At 42.1% G+C, this 13,886-nt stretch overlaps 1 protein-coding gene across 9 annotated transcripts in view; it reads right to left on the bottom strand.

Moving 5' to 3' along the window:
• DNM3 (dynamin 3) overlaps positions 1-5,168 on the bottom strand; it is a 547,902-nt gene extending 542,734 nt beyond the window's left edge. For 8 of the 9 annotated variants that reach the window (XM_072830615.1, XM_072830618.1, XM_072830613.1 and 5 more), the window contains exon 1: positions 4,795-5,168. In XM_072830615.1, coding sequence (XP_072686716.1) covers positions 4,795-4,955 — 161 coding nt within the window. In that variant the 5' untranslated portion in view covers positions 4,956-5,168. The remainder of the gene's footprint in view (positions 1-4,794) is intronic. The other variant, XM_072830622.1, reaches the window with a different exon arrangement.
• Positions 5,169-13,886: the final 8,718 nt, after the last annotated feature.

The raw sequence follows: 13,886 nt of genomic DNA, 5'->3' as shown, positions 1-13,886 counted from the left end.
GACTCTTGGGAACCATGAAGCACAATTTTCAAAAATTATCACAACTTAATTGTTAGCACCTATTTATCTAATCATTTTAATACCCGGAAGCTATTTTTTGAAAAATATTCACTAATTCAGCTGCTTTGATATTTAAAAAAATAATTTTCCTCAATACAAACCTGTTTCTGAATTAAGAAGTTTTACTAATATGAATGCTTCTGTGCCTAATCTCACTCGCAATTAGAGAACTCTGGCCTCCTCAATTTTTAACTACTCTCTTGAAATCAGTCAAAGTATTCAAGAATAGATTAGTGCCTATCTAAGCCATGTAAATGACTTAAGGATTTTTTTTAAATTATCCAGTTATGTCCATTGCAACAACAGCATCAAGTGGCTATTAAGGTTCTCTCTCAAAAAAACTTTTATTAGACAATCCACATATCTGTCTTTAAAACATCACAACTAGGGACGCCTGGGTGGCTCAGCGGTTTAGCACCTGCCTTTGGCCCAGGGCATGATCTTGGAGTCCTGGGATAGAGTCCCACATTGGGCTCCGTGCATGGAGCCTACTTCTCCCTCTGCCTGTGTCTCTGCCCCTCTGTCTCTGTGTCTCTCATGAATAAATAAATAAAATCTTTTTAAAAATCACAACTATATAAGTATACATTTGACATTTCCACTTGAAATGCACTCCCTTAACACAGTCACTTTGAAAAATCTTTTTTTAATCATTAATCACAAAACCTGCTATATTTGTACAAAATTAAAAGTCTAGCACTCAGACTAGAATAAAATAATGTGGAATTCTCTGCCTATATAATTAGTATTGAAAAACTAATGTTTTTAACAAGTATATCATTATAAAACATTTTCACATTAGCAACTAATACAGTTTTCCTTTAACACCTCCATAAACAAGTTATATGTATTCTAAACACATACTTAAATAAACAACCCAATTACATGCTAGAGCTCCCTTCAAGAATGTCTAATATAGTAAAGTAGTTATTCTTTAACTAATGTGGCTTCTGCCTAAGGGGTTGCCTCAAATCTTCTGTGAAATAAGGCAAAGTAGACTTAAATAAATATGAACACTACTATTAATATGGCAGCTTCTTGTCCATTTAGGAGGTGCTTTTTTTTTTTTTTAAGATTTCATTTATCTATTCATTCATGAAAGACACAGAGAGAGAGAGAGAGAGAGAGAGAGAGAGAGGCAGACACACAGGCAGAGGGAGAAGCAGGCTCCATGCAGGGAGCCTGACGTGGGACTTGATCCCAGGACTCCAGGACCACGCCCTGGGCCAAAGGCAGGCGCCAAACCGCTGAGCCACCCAGGGATCCCCAGGAGGTGCTTTTTAAGTGTGGTCAAAGAAAGAAGTTAAAAGTATTTATCAGAGGATTTGGTAAATCTAAGTATGGAGGGAGCAATATGGCACCCTGGTTTACAGTATAGGTATAGAGCCCACACCTCAGGTTGGATCCTAGCTCCACTGTTTTTATGTTAAATTAAATTAGCCATCAGCAAGTTACTTAACTGTCTAAATCTCAATTTCTTCTTCCATAAAATGAAACTCATAAGAGTAACTTCCTTTGTGAGGTTTTATGAGTATTAAATGAGAATACCCATGTAAGAGTCCTTAGAGTAGCACCAGATGCATAGCAAGCTCTCAATAAATGTTAATCACTATCATAACCATCATCATATCAACTCACTGCACTGCAATAAAAAAAAACCACTGGATATGAAAGTAGTTGAGTAAATTCAGTTCTTTAACACACAAACCAAATGGGCAGACCCCACACCAGATAATGAACCCCTATATTCACACGATAAGTCTCAGCTTCTACTCACTAGACCTTACGCTGCCTCTCACTGCCAGTCTATAGCTCATCTGAACAACCAAAAGAACAATCTGGTTACTCACGCTATATTACATTAATATGTAAATTCATCACTTCAGAAAGAATATCACAAACAAGTAGTTCATTCATGACTCATTTTATTCATAACAATTTAAAACTTGTCACCCCAAAATTGGATTTTACAGCTACAGTTTAATGAAGTAAACACATTCACAACCAGATTCATTCAGTGGTATCAAAAAAAAAATCAATATAAACTATCTGAGAGGAGAAAATAGTTAATCCACTAAATATGGATTGTTAAGTATTGAGGAAAATGCATCATTATTTTGAAGAGAACAAGCTTAAATGAGAGCAAACACAATTCATACAAGCAATGACCCCTTGTTTTATGACTACATTGGATAACTACAATACGCCAGAGTCCTCAAATGAAAACAGCTACGTGTAAAAGAATAAAGTTTCATCCTTAAAGGAAAGGACCTTATCCTTATTACAAAACTTCTGGATAACAAAAAGATAAAAGGTTATAGTGGAATACAAGTAGTTTTTTTCTGCCTAGGACCAATCTCCTTTCAAAATTGAGAACTCCTTTTTCCCTAAGGTTGGTTTATAATTAGAAATTAGATTCCTCAATAATTCAATGACCGAAACCTTTATTAAAGTCAAATGACCTTTTTAATTAATTTTTCCTAATATATAAGCTCTGCTAGGCAAGTGTCATCTCTACAGATAATAAAGCCTTTATATATTTATTAAGTGAGTTTTTCCCTCTATGTTCACCCTTTTCTTTGATTTGATATTTTAACAGTAATTGTTGGTAAAACTTTAAAAAGTATAACAGAGTACTATTGTGCTAAATGCTCTGATTTGTATAATGCTTATAATGTCCTTATTTTTCATTCTAAATGAAAAGCACAAAAATGCTTAAGCTAAAATATTTTACTCTTCCATATATCTTTTCCTTTTAATTCACATTTTAAGACTATAGCTAGTGAGGGGAAATGTATACAACTTTATTACAGCATTAAGAAGTGTGTCAGGATTTGAAAACCTGGAGAACAGAATTGAGATATGTGCATAATACTGACATTAGGTTCAACAGCTCTTGACACAAACAATGCATTTATAAGACAGGCCTATCCAAGTAAATATATGAAAAAGATGCATAAAAATATGGTAACTGCATTTGAATTACTTACAATTTTAGTCTTCAATTGTTTGTTTAAAAAACAAAAGTAGTTAAATGACTATTAAGGCACCATGTTAAATGTGCTGGAGTTTGAAAATTCAAAATTACATTGTCCTCAAATCTCACTTTCCTATGGATACCACTTTAAATTTAGTGAATTTCACTGACACTAAATCAAAAAAAGTAAAACTCTTAAGTATATGACTGTCGTGTTTATGTCTGAAATCACATCCATCCATCACTTCACCATTAGTCTAAGATGACGTATGCAAAATGTTTTACCATCACTTTTCTCATCACTCAAAATGGTAAGACCGAAGTGAAGGGATTAAGAGACTTACGCAATGATACCAGCCAATTGTCAGCAATTCTACTTTTTTATTAGGATCCTAAGCTTTCTAGTTCATACAAGGGGAAAAAAGAATATCATCAGAGAGAGCATCATCTAAGATAGAAGAATATGCACTTTATAGATACTAACATTCCCAAAGGAGATGTGGGAGTATGGAAATTTTACACACCACCAAATACTAACAGAAATCAAAAAAGAAAAAAAAAAAAAGAAAAAAGAAAGAAAGGAACAGGACCCTCTGGAATCTCCAGTCACTTAACTAGCCAAGTAAAGGGAGTGAAGTACAATCTGGATTGTCCCCTCTCCGGCCCGCTGTCTCACGGCTGCACATTTCTACCTGGTTTACTACAGGGAACAGATTTCAGCCTTCGTAATGCTCCCAAACGGGCTTTTCTTGGCAAATGTCTGCGCTCCTCAGGCGAGGCCGTTAAGGTAACTTAATCCCTGGCGAACTGCTCAGGGGAAGCAATGCTGATTCCCAATTCAAAAATGAATCCTTTAAGCTCTTTCCGTGCGAAGAGCCACGATGAAATCCGTAACTCTAACTGAGACCCCTCATTTTATCTCGAAGCCCCGCAGGACAGAGGCGAGCCCCGGGAACGGAAGCCGCCGCGGGGGGGGGGGGGGGGCGCAGGGAGGTGCGAGAAAGATGCTGGTCAATTCCGAGAGGATGCAGGAATGACATGGCATCTGGGCAACCCGGGTCCACGTTCCCCTCCCTCGACACAAGCCTGGGGCTCTGAAGGGGTGCCCACGCGGACACACACCACCTTTTATTCTTCGACTCCTAGGGAGGAGAATGGTGGGGAAGCGTGGCAGGATGAAGCTTTCACCACAACAAACGGCTCCTTTCTCCTCGCACCCCGCCTCCCCGGCGAGGGGCTGAGGGCGACTGTCTCCAGCCGCAGCCAGCTGAGCGCCGCCGAGACCCGGGGCGAGGAGGACGGCGGCTCCGCGGGGGGCGGGGGCGGGGGCGGGGGGCGCCGGGAGCCTCGGGGAGCCTGGCAGGAAACGGGGGGGATGTGGAGCCGGGAAAACACAGCAGACGGGGACCGGGAAGCTCCCGGGCGCGCTCCGCATCCAGGCTGCCCGAGGCCGGCGCGCCGGGCGGACCCCCCTCCCCTGACTCCGCGACCGGAGGACGGAGAGGAAATGGCTTTGTATCGCAGGATGAAAGGCAGACAGGGGGGCCACCGGGCGGGGGCGGCGGGGCGGGGCGGGGCGGGGGGGCGGCGGACGGAGGATGCCCGGAGCCGGGACGACCCCGCCCGCCCCACGGACGCCGCCGCTCTGCCCTCCATTCCGCCTCGGCCCCGGCCCGCCCCGGGCTCCCGCCGGCCCGGCACGCTCCAGCCGCCCCTAGCGGGGTCCCCGCCCCGCCCCCCGCGCCCTGCGCGCTCACCTGCCCACGAAGTTCTCGAGCACCGAGCTCTTGCCCGCGCTCTGGCCGCCCACCACGGCGATCTGCGGCAGCTCCAGCAGGCAGCTCTGTCCCAGCGCCGAGAAGGCGTCCTGCAGACGGTTCACCAGCGGGATCAGCTCCTCCATCTCCCGGTTCCCCATCGCGCCAGCGTCGCCGGCCGCCGCTGGTCCCTGCTCTCCTCTGCGACCTGGCTGGCGGGGGAGCCGGGGCCGCCCTTGCCGCCCTTGCCGCCCTTGCCGCCCTTGCCGCCCCTGCCGGGCTGGGTGCTGTCAGCCGGTTCCAGCGCAGACGTCGGACCCCGCCGCCCGCCAGCCGCTCGGCTCCTGACAGCTAACGGCCCGCAGCGCGCCTGCGCGGGCGAGAGGGGGCGTGGCCTGGCTCCTCGGCCGCCCCTCCGCGCCCCTCCGCGCCCCTCCTGGCCGCATTCCGCGGGAGGCTTCCCGACCCGACACCTCGGGCCGGCGCGCACGCACTGCCTCCCAGCTGCGGCCAGATGCCACGACCTCTGTCTCCCGCTGCCAAGGCTCAGAGGCACAGTTACAGCGCCTGGTCCGGGAATCAGCGGCAGCTACAAAGCCAAAGACCAGGGAAAAGACCTACCGATAGGAGCTCAGCCTTGTCGCCAGCAGCAGCTTCAGTGCCTCCGTCGCCGCCAGAGTCACTTCCTAAAAGCAAATCTCATGTTCTCACGCCCTACTTTCAGAACCCACCTCTTCTCAAGGTGGCTGGCCTGGGGGTCTAAATTCTTCCACCTGATATCCATTTCAGGACCTGGGTAGCCTGACCCTACCTAATTATTCAACTCTAACAATTCCATCTCCCAGCTGTCGAAGCTAAGGTGAAGCCCGTCATGCTTACCCCGCATGGCTCCCTCTCTTCAATCACCACACTCATTGTGTCCTGTAAGACTCCTCCTATAGGGTCTATCAAAGAGCGTGTACTCTGCACATATTCTGTTAAATTTAGCAAATTGAGACGTGCCTGTGCGTCGAGTCCTATGCCTGCTATGGAGACACAAAGATAAATGGTCATGCTTGCTCAGCCTCCTTAGACTGTTCCACTTTACAAAGAGATATCCATGCTTTCCAGGGTTTAATTCATGGGCCTTTTCTTGTCTCACACTTTATACTCTGCCTGAGGATTTTTGCCATGGCTTTGATTCTGCATAATGACTAGCGACTACAGAAATCTAAATTGCTAGCCCACGTCTCTCTCCTTTACCGTAGACTGTACTCAAAACTGGTCCTGGACCTCACTACCCGAATGTCCCACAAGTACCTCTGACTTAACTTACTCAAAACAGCTCATCTTTTCTAATCTCAGCATTTAATCCTATAAAGTCTCCTTTATTTATTTATTTATTTATTTATTTATTTATTTATTTATTTATATTTATTTATTTATTTATGATAGTCACACACAGAGAGAGAGAGAGAGAGAGAGGCAGAGACACAGGCAGAGGGAGAAGCAGGCTCCATGCAGGGAGCCCGATGTGGGATTCGATCCCGGGTCTCCAGGATCACGCCCTGGGCCAAAGGCAGGCGCCAAACCGCTGCGCCACCCAGGGATCCCTATAAAGTCTCCTTTAACCCTAAAAGACTTGTATAAAAATGTCCAAACAACCAAAACACTAAGAATAACCCGAATGTCCATCAAAAGATGAACGAAAGAGCAAATTTGGACATACTTCTAAACAACAAAAAGGAGGGAACGTCTGATACAGCAGTAACATAGTTGAATCTCAGATACGTTATATTAAATGAAAGGCATCAAAGAGTACATATTGCGTGCTTCCATTTATACAAAGTTGTACAATAGGCAAAATTATCTACCATGATAGAAATCAGAGTACTAGATGCCTTTGAGGTGTAGGGATTGACTGCAGGAGGCACCAGAGATCTTCGTAAAGTGACAGAAATGTTCTATATCTTGATTTGGATATGAGTATATATTCATATATTCATGGACTCGAACTAAACATTTAAGATCTGTGCGTTTCACTGTAAATTGTATCTCAACTTTTTTAAAAAGCAAAAGAGAAAGACAAAGCTGAATGCACCATCTCCTCCACTGAAGTGTATCCCTAGTAGGATATCTGCCCAACATGCCTTTTCATGGAATCACGCCTCCATCCACCACATGGTTGTAGCCAGAGTAATCATGAAGATAGAAGGGCATGAAGAGCAACTAACCATGCCCTCCAGAGTCAACAAGAGGCCTGCCCAGTCCCAATCCAGAATCTGGAAGTCATTCTACTCCTTTTCTCTTTCTCTCCCTCATCCCCTACATCAGGTTGGATCCCAGATTATGCCCATTCTAACTCCCTAATACCCACCTCATCCTCTTCATCTTTACTGCCAGTACCTCATTTATAACTATCATTTGTTAACCACCTTCTTCCCATATACATGTACCCTAAATAGATTTTCATTATTGCATTTGGCACATTGCATTGAATCTCTGATTTACATGTCTCTTCTTCCACTAATGTGGAAGAATAATGTCCCCCTACCAACAATGTCCACATTTAAATCTCCAGAAGCTGTGAATATGTTACCTGACATGGCAAATGGAACTTTGCAGATGTGATTAAACTAAGGACCTTGCGATACGGAGATTATGGTGAATTATCTGAATGGGCCCAGACTAATCATATGGATCCTGAAGAACAGAGAGTCTTACCTGGCTGTTTCAGAAGGAGATGTGACTACAGTGGAGTGGTCACTGAGATGCAATTTTGCTGGCTTTAAGATGGAGAAAGGGGAGCCAGAAGCCAAGGATTGTTGGCTGCCTCTAGAAGCTGGAAAAGTCAAAGAAACAGATTCTGCCTAGAGCCTGCAAAAGGAACACAGCTCTACTGACACCTTGATTTTACCTCAGTGAGCTATGTATCAGACTTCTAACCTATAGAGCTGTAAGTAATACATTTGTGTTGCTTTAAGCCACTAAGTTTGTGGTAATTCATTCCAGCAGCTATAGAAAACAAATACAACTAATGATAAACTCTTTGCAGCCAAGATCCATCTTTGTGATTTTCAGTGCCTAGCACAGTGCTTAGCACCTAAGGACACCATAGTCAATGGGGGATAGACATAAACAAATTATCACAGCATGGTGTAATAAGTGTCCCAGCGGTGATATGGACTGAACTATGTGTCTCCTCAAAATGTATATGTTGAGGCCCTAATCCTCAGTGTGGCTGTACTTAGGATGAGGTCAAATGAGGGTGGAGCCCTGATCCAGTAGGACTAGTGTCCTTACAGAGGCTTCCTCTATCTCTGCCATCTGGGGACACAGTGAGAAGCCAGCCATCTGCAAGCCAGGAAGAGAGTCCTCACCAGGAATCGAATCAGTTAGCACCTCAATGTTGAATTTCCTAGCCTCCAGAATTTTGAGGAAATAAACTTCTGTTGGTTAAGCCACCCAGGCTATGGTATTTTGTTATGGCAGCCTGAGCAGACTCAGACACCACATTTGCTTAAAGGAAAAAAAGGGAAAACAGGAAGGGAATCAGGGAGTAACAATTCTCTCTTGAAGCCTTGATGAGATGTCCTGCACTGTGCTACGTGCTGTGAGGAATACAAAAAACTCAGAAGCACTAGCCCTTGCCCTGAGTACCTGGCATTCTAATATAAAAAACCATGTGACCATGCAGTAGACAGAGAATGTATAATCATTATATAAATTTGAATTTCATGTGCACTGAAGCAATGTATGTCATCTCTATTCTCCAGAACTTAGTTCAAATCAATCCCACCCACCTACTTCAAGAAACTAACCTGAACTACTTTCGCTAACTGGTTTCCTTCTTTACTTCCCATTTCCAGAATCAGTTCTGCAATAACATGGAACCAGGAGAAATTTAATACTCACACTCCACACCCTTTTCGCATAAATTCATCTGTATAAAACAAATAGTGAAGAAAACAAAAACAAAGGGGAAAATCTGAGGGGGAATTTTTGACACAAAGACAACCTACACCTTTGAGGGTGGGTGTAAAGCTGAAAGGGGAGCCGGGTTAGCCTCCCCTGCTTCTTGTGTGCATCACACAATCACCTCAGCCTTGGTCCAGCACCAAGTGAAGAATGCCAATTCCAGCTTTCTTAACTATCGCACTGGTTCCCACCTTCCTAATGAGGCAGAAGATTCCTAAAGGTTAAGCCATTTTTAGGTGTGGCTCTCTATCTAAGAAGTTTACTTTTTATGAACACATCAGAACTATTACTGAAATAAGTATTTTCCTTCAGGGTCATTTTGAGAAGCAATAAGCTGGTGGCAATAATGCTGCATTTCACACAGTATCACTGGAACTCCTCCTTTGAAATTAATAAACCTTTTCCAAAAACTCAGACTCAGTATTCCACAGTCACACATCATTTCAGATGAACAGAATATTATCCTACCACGTTCATAGGTTTAGTACCAAATGACTTTTGGCTAATTCTAAGAATTAAATATATATGTATCTTAAATACACATATATTTTTTAAAATATGCTGTAGGCTGAAAGCAAACTCTAAGGAGTTAGAGAGTGCTGAGTGGTGAAAACATCTCTGAAAAAATATTTAACCTCTCAAAAAGAGACCACACTTGAATATATGATTGAGGAATTCCTGGTTTTTAAAAAATCAGCCACATTACTGCAGAGCCACATCTCGTATATCTCCCACAGTGCCTAGCTCAGTAATCGATAAATATTTATGAAGCATCTGAACCAAAACTTTAAGCATTTGTCATGTCATCCTTTGTGAGTGCCACTAGGTAAATTATAGTATTACTCTGCATACAATTGAGGGCCTGTTCAAGCCCTACAGTCCTTTCTCCAAAGGTTATCACTTAGGCAGATTTTAGATCATCCTGCAAATCAGTTTGTCTGCAGACATCTTTTGAGTTCTATTAAAGCCAGTGAAGTTCAATATAGACACACAGACTTTCATCTGTAGTTGTACTAGACTTTCCATCATAGTTGGCACTTATGTCTCTCCAGGCTTCTCTCCTTCAGTCAAGAGCAGGAGTCAGAAAGTAAAGACTCCCAATTTTATTGCCTGTATTTTTCCTTAGCTGTCATCAGGAAGCAAAATAACTCTGGAGGAACCACTCCAGTCTCCTACCCTTATCACTTCTGTCAATTTGAGATCTGACAGATGGAATCTCACCAGTTGTCCCCATGGAAGCATGGCTGAATCTACACACCTGCCAGGCAGAAAATACCAATCAGCAAGCTTAAGGTGTTAAAACAGAAGGGTTAGGAAGCACTCTCTACATCGCTTAAGTCGATTTAGCAGCCAGTTTGTGCCTCCTATCAAGTAGGTATAGCTGTATTCTGCTATAAGCATAATCTATACAAACCAAATTAGAACAGAAATCACATAATTCCTTTTAAAAGGAGGGCCCCCTAGTGCTTTTTAATTCTCATTTGTTGAATTATGAATCCTATACACATAGAGATATACAGGGATAATTCTATATTAATTGTACATTATATGTAATTTTATATTATCATTAATAATACAGTAGTATTTTAGGTATATAGGTAAGCTATACTGGCCATTTAAAATATGCTTATGACAATTTTTCACTGACACAAAGAATGCTATGAATAAAATATTAAATGAAAAATGCAGGATATAAAATTATATATATAGTATTTTCATATCTGCATGGTGGACTATCTAGAGGAAAAAGAAATAGAAAGAAATGTGCCTAAAAATTTAATGTTAGTCTCCATGAGAAAGTATTGGAAATTTTTATTGTCCTCTTCTCTTTTTTCTCTCAAATTTTCTACAACGAATATGTATTACTCTTAAAATTTAAAAGTGAATAAAAATGCCATTTGGCTGAACCATGAGTGGTTTACATACATACGCTTGTCAACAGCAAAAATGTTGTGTAATACAAGGTTATGATAACATGGCAAATAGAAGCAGGAGAGTCCACAAGCTCCTTGACCCCCAAGCCTTTGCCACTCACTGGCAGCTAATAACTGGCAAGGGATAACTAAGATTTTTAAATGGGAAACATTTCTTTCTGACCCAAACAGCAGAAATGTTATCAGCCCAGGCCACTACAGTCACTGGAACTATCATTAGCCAAGGACATCCAATTGTAGACTAGCCGAAACCATAGGAAGGTAGGTACATATGCTGAATTTTGTTTGCTTAAACCATATGCAGTAATCTATGGCATCAATAAGCCAGACCTAAAAGATTGCATCCTGTATGAATACATTTATACGGCATTCGAGAGAAACCAGAACTAATCTGTGATGACAGAAAGCAGTCTGGGCTGAGGGTGGGGACAGGGAATTGACTGCAAGGGGGCATGTGGAATCTCTATCTTGACTGTGCTGGTGGTTATGTGGTTGTAGATGTTTGCCAAAACTCATTGAACTGTAAACTTGAAATGGCACATTTTGTCTTATGCAAATTATACTGCAATAAAAATAACCTATGGCATTTATGACACATACCTATATAACATGTAATGGTACCACAGAGTCTGATAGACTCTGGATAACCTTAGTAATGGCCAGCCATAATCATGCTGTGTTTTGAGAGGACAAAAATTAAATATACCTACTCCCTAAGAAGTTTGCAGTGACTCCAAAATTCTGCCAATATAGAGTCATTCTTTCGGGATCTCTGAGTGTTATGTTGACAGGAAAACATCACTTACAGAAAGGAAAGAAACACCTTAAGCCACTAAAAACTATCTCTTAGAGAGGATTATATTCCAGCAATGTCAGCTCAGAAAGGGGGTGTGGGACAAGAGCAGAATGGGTCCCATAAACATACTAGAGTCAGTGTCCTAGGATGCTCACTTTCCCCATTTCACATGGTCTCCTCTCTTCCATTTTTTTAAAAAGATTTCTTTGTTTGTTTGTTTGTTTGTTTGTTTATTTGATAGAGAGAGCAAGAGAGCACAAGCGAGGGGAGCAGCAGAGGGAGAGGGAAAAGACTCCCACTGAGCAGGGAGTCTGACATGGGGCTCAATCCCAGAACTCAGGATCATGACCAGAAGGCAGACACTTAACCAACTGAGCCACCCAGATACCCCTCCTCTCTTTCATTTTACAGGAGAAATGTGAACCTTCATCCCCTGAGCATAGAGGCCAAACTGAACTCCAGTTCTTTTGCTCCTTGATCTTTTGCCAAAGATCGTGGCACTGACAACACTGACAGTTATTGATACTGCTTCATACCCACAAACCATTTTCATGTCACAGCTACTTTTGAAGTAACAACTAACAGATACCAATAACATCTGCCTTTCACAATTAAGAAAACTGAGAGAAATCAAAAGAGGTTAGGTGACTTGGCCAATGTTACCCAGTTATATTACAAGAGACACTCTCCCTGATACATACACTTCTGTGTACCATACTTGCAGTCCCCACAAGGAGACCTTGAACCTTCGTAATACATAGTACCTACATTTGCCAAATCTATATTGATACTGGAAAATGCATGGTAAATCACTGTTTGTGAAAAAAAAAAAGCAGGTTTTATCTTTACATAAATTATTTCAGTTGTCATGATATAGAGTCAGCAGATTGTGAATCAAATTTCTTTTTTTTTTAAGATTTATTTATTTATTTATTTATGATAGACATAGAGAGAGAGAGAGAGAGGCAGAGACACAGGTGGAGGGAGAAGCAGGCTCCATGCTGGGAGCCCGACGTGGGACTCGATCCCGGGACTCCAGGATCGCACCCTGGGCCAAAGGCAGGCGCTAAACCGCTGAGCCACCCAGGGATTCCCGGGATTCAAATTTCTACGGGCTGTGTGATTCACCTTCCTAGCCCATAATTTCATCTGTAAAATGGGTACAGTAATGTCTGTTTTTCCTAATTCGTAGAACTATTGTGCAATCAAATAAATAATGAACACTAAAATATTCTATAAACTGCATGTCATCAAAAGACTATTAAATGTTTTATTTATAACTATCCAAATCTACCCCGGGACTGTAAATATATTAATTACAAAAAGGATTTTCTTAACTATAATTTTTACATGATTTGTGTGATAAATATGTAATAAAAAATACTTTCAAGTATCTTACTATTCATGTATCTCATCAATTTTAGGATTCCTTCATCTGGTAAATTAGAATTGTGGAAGAATCCACTCGTACGAAGAGCCCAGAAATAAACAGAAAGTGTAGTTGAAAGTAACAGTTCAGGGCACCCAGGTGGCTCAGTTGGTTAAGCACATGCCTTCAGCTCAGGTCATGATCCCAGGGTCTCCTGGGATTGAGTCCCATGTCGTTGGCCTCCCTGCTGGCTTGCTTCCCTCTCTTCCTCTGCCTGCTGCTCTGCCTGCTTATGCTCTCTCTCTCTCTCCCAAATAAATAAATAAAATCTTTTTTTAAAAAAAGAAAGTAACCGTTCACTAGGAATCAAGCATGACAAAGTAATAGAAAGCAAGATAAGTTTTCACAGATAAGCACAAGTAAGAACATCCAGTAAGCAATGAGTTAAGAGTAGGCAAAAATGGGCTGAGATTGACTTTGATGAAGAAATTACAATGAAGCTTAATTCCTTTACAACTAGTGTTGTTCTTTGTGTACAGTTTGAAAAGAACTTAGAATAAAGGTAGCCGATGACACAAGGATAATTTCCAGATTCTCTGGCAAAATTATGCAAAAGAACATGGTATCTCTGGAGCCAAGAATCTCCAAAAATGCCCACTCCCTGCAGGGTCCTCTTTAGACTTTCCTCAGTGACTGCTCCAGTAGAAATCTCACTCCTATCTGTGCCCTTACCTGCTAACCCTGCCCCTGACTAGCATCCTCACTTGCCTTGAAAACTATTTGTAGATAGAAGAGTTAGTCCTTTAACAAGACTGTCAAAAAGGCAACTCATTGTGAAAAGTCAATACTCCAAGGTCTTATAGACAAATGGTCAAACCTGAAGACCCTTGATTTTACCGCCATATCACTATTCCATCCACCCATCACTCTATTTGATAAAATGGATTCAGTGCTTCCCTACATGACCTTCCAAATCTTTTCCTTTTAGACTAGCCTGAGGAAGTTATTTTATTTCCTTTTTTCTTCCATCCCCGCA

This window comes from Canis lupus, chromosome 6, assembly GCF_048164855.1.
Source record: "Canis lupus baileyi chromosome 6, mCanLup2.hap1, whole genome shotgun sequence".
NCBI classification, from domain to species: domain Eukaryota; kingdom Metazoa; phylum Chordata; class Mammalia; order Carnivora; family Canidae; genus Canis; species Canis lupus.
Note: the sequence above shows the minus strand (reverse complement) of the source record. Positions and strands in the feature narration are given on the sequence as shown.